This window comes from Amblyomma maculatum, chromosome 11 (genome assembly GCF_055883805.1).
Source record: "Amblyomma maculatum isolate TAMU_Amacu chromosome 11, ASM5588380v1, whole genome shotgun sequence".
NCBI classification, from domain to species: Eukaryota; Metazoa; Arthropoda; class Arachnida; order Ixodida; family Ixodidae; genus Amblyomma; species Amblyomma maculatum.
Genome location: NC_139354.1, coordinates 76,622,919 through 76,625,635, shown reverse-complemented (window position 1 = coordinate 76,625,635; position 2,717 = coordinate 76,622,919). Strand labels below are relative to the sequence as shown.

General features: G+C 45.3%; 1 protein-coding gene across 1 annotated transcript; it reads right to left on the bottom strand.

Moving 5' to 3' along the window:
* Positions 1–695: 695 nt before the first annotated feature.
* LOC146174205 (uncharacterized) lies at positions 696–2,511 on the bottom strand. The gene is made up of 2 exons (XM_084583551.1): positions 1,773–2,511; positions 696–877 (listed from the first exon to the last, which is right to left on the bottom strand). Exon 1 carries the CDS (start codon positions 2,203–2,205, stop codon positions 1,804–1,806), a length of 402 nt encoding a protein of 133 aa, XP_084439677.1. The 5' UTR covers positions 2,206–2,511; the 3' UTR covers positions 696–877; positions 1,773–1,803.
* Between the last annotated feature and the right edge of the window lie 206 nt (positions 2,512–2,717).

The following is a 2,717-nucleotide window of genomic DNA, read 5'->3' as shown; positions in this document are numbered from 1 at the left end:
GTTCTAAGCTGCTTATTTAACAGCTAAGATAAAACGCACAGAAGGGAACCTATGTATGCAGCTGAAGATGCAAACAGAATAAGATATCTCTGTAGTTAGAGATAAGGCAGGCATGCTGAGGATGCCACATAATATCGATAAATTTGCAGTCCAATGAAAACGTTTTGTAAGTTACGATGCGCAACTAGCAAAATTATTTTTCGACGAACGACATTGCCAAGGTTCTCGACGTCTTGAAACCAGGGAAAAAAAGATGTGCACAAAGGCCACGTGTCGAGTGAAAAACGTTTCACCATTACGGCCACATCAGTGCAAATGAAACTGTGCAGAGTGTTTCATGTTTCAGCTATGGCATGAGTAGGGTAAATGGCACGAGTAAATGGCACAAAGAAAAGAAAGAAAAGCAACAAACAGGAATCATTCAAGTTGCTACGTTTCCTCACTTTATGTCCACGACGGGACACCTATTGTAATGATAAGAACCCGAATAATGGCTTCAAGGCATGCAAAATCGCACCTGAAATATGAAAGCAAATGAATACGACATTTACGCAACGCATAACAATTAGGCGTTTGAGTTTTCAGGAGAATTTACCCGTCGATCACAATCGAACTTCTCGTTCAGAAAAATTTTCAGTTCTGTTTTGTTGGGGACCTGAAATATATCTTTCAACACCACAGGAAAAGCGTGACCGCAAATGATAAAAGAAATCTTTATTTCAGGACAACACGACCTGACGAAGCGTCAGTGTGGTAACGCAGGACTGAAGAAAACGGTGCATTCGGCGTTCCGAGGACAGTGGACATTCAGGAGGAGCAGCTGCTGTCTTCAAGGTGAATTCGCCTGGCACCGGGAGCAATAGGAAAGGGTTGTACCCTGCACAAGAAAACAACGTCGGCGTCTTGGTTTTTGATTGCACCCTTTCGTAGCCTTGTCACTAGGATCACAGTAGAGGCATCGGAACTACATAATTTTTTGCTTCCGAAAAACGCTGATACAACTACCAGCCGTTCCGAAACATTTTTGCCATTCACCTTTTCATTCTATATCGACCAGGCCCTGTGCCACAAGACGTCTGCTGAATCACGCAGTTTCACTTAATCTCACTATGCATGTACAGCACATTGCACCTGTGACACGTGGTGAAGAAAGCGAAAAAACAAACGGGTGATGCAGCGTGAATGCCCCGCCCTCCCCTCTCCCCCCACTCTTCTTACAATTGGCGAGCAGGGGACCAAAACAGCTCAACAACGTCAATATTTAAATAGTACATTCAAAACATGCATGTGTTCTCATTTTCCTCTACGAAAGCTACAACAAAGAAACAAAACCAATGTGAGGACAGATAAAGAAAACAGACTTATTTTTCAACTAAATGTTACATGCAAAATGTTCTTTGATAATGTGCAGAAGTCGTTCTTGTTACGAGGTGTGCGCGGAAGGCTGGACTGCAGCATCATTAGACCATAATTCGCCCTCTGGAAGGATACGTGCCAGAATTCACAAAACATTGCGGAGAGAGACGAAATGTCTTTCTTGGAATTGTAAGTGGAACATGATGTGTTAATGTGCTTGCGTAGATCGTTCTTAAATGACGTTAGAAGTTCATATTCACAGCACGGGTGTATATAACCTTGAGGTCAATCATTGTGGCACTGTCATCATTGTATGGCACGTTTGCAATGGTACACAAGGCATACGTTTTTAAAATCTGCAGCTCACGTTTCAAACCGTCTTGTGCTTCAAACAAAAATAACTCCCTGAAACTCACCGTGACACCTGGGATGACAAAGGAGCTCTCTTCAGTTACCTTCTTGGGGTCTTTCCGTGGGCCTGTCATTGGTGGGGTCGTCCGACTCACTCTCACCGACACCAGAAGATGAACTGCGGTCTTCACTTGAAGCGGTGCCCTCGCTGTCACCACTTCCTGATTGAACATCGGACGAAGAATCTGCTTCGCTCGGCTTGGCGGTGGCGCCGCTGCCTCCTTCAGTGGTCGTCATCGTCCTCGCACTGGAAACGACACTTGCTTGCGCAGATTCAGACGGGAGCGGCTCCAACGGCCCTGGTTCATTTAGAAGGGGCCGATGGGGTACTATGACAGGGTGCTGCTCAATGGCTTCCGGCTGCTCTAGGACCAGTGGAGCACGTTCTTCAGGTTCCTCTTCAGGGGGCTTGCAGCACTTGCAGCAGGAGGAGCCCATAGCTCTTATTTAAAATCCTTACCGAGCAGTTCTATAAATACCAGGTTATAGCTGTCCGTTGGCCACCGTTCAAGTCTTCGGATGTATCTTGAGTTCAGATGCCTTGCTGAAGTTCAAACGACTCTCGAACCGTTCTTAACGAGTTTCATGGGATGAACCTCATTTTACACGCTTGGGCAGGGCTTTCGCCGCAATAACTTTCCCTAGCGAATTTCTGCCAACAGACAGCAACACACGTGGCTATCCGAGCAAAAATAACGCAGCCCTGATCATCCGTATGCAAGCTAGCTTTCTGCAGCGCGCGAAATTACCCTGCCCCTTTTTGTGCTAACGCAACAGAGATAACGCGGTGACGTGTAGCAGGTGCCGTTTATATAAATGGCGAATCGGCGTGATGATTTCAGATAAACGGAAAGAAATATCTCTGTGACAGTGACAAGGGATCTTCTGAAGATAAGAAATAAAATGTGTTATTTAGTGTGAATAGATTTCATAAGTATTTGGTAAGGAAG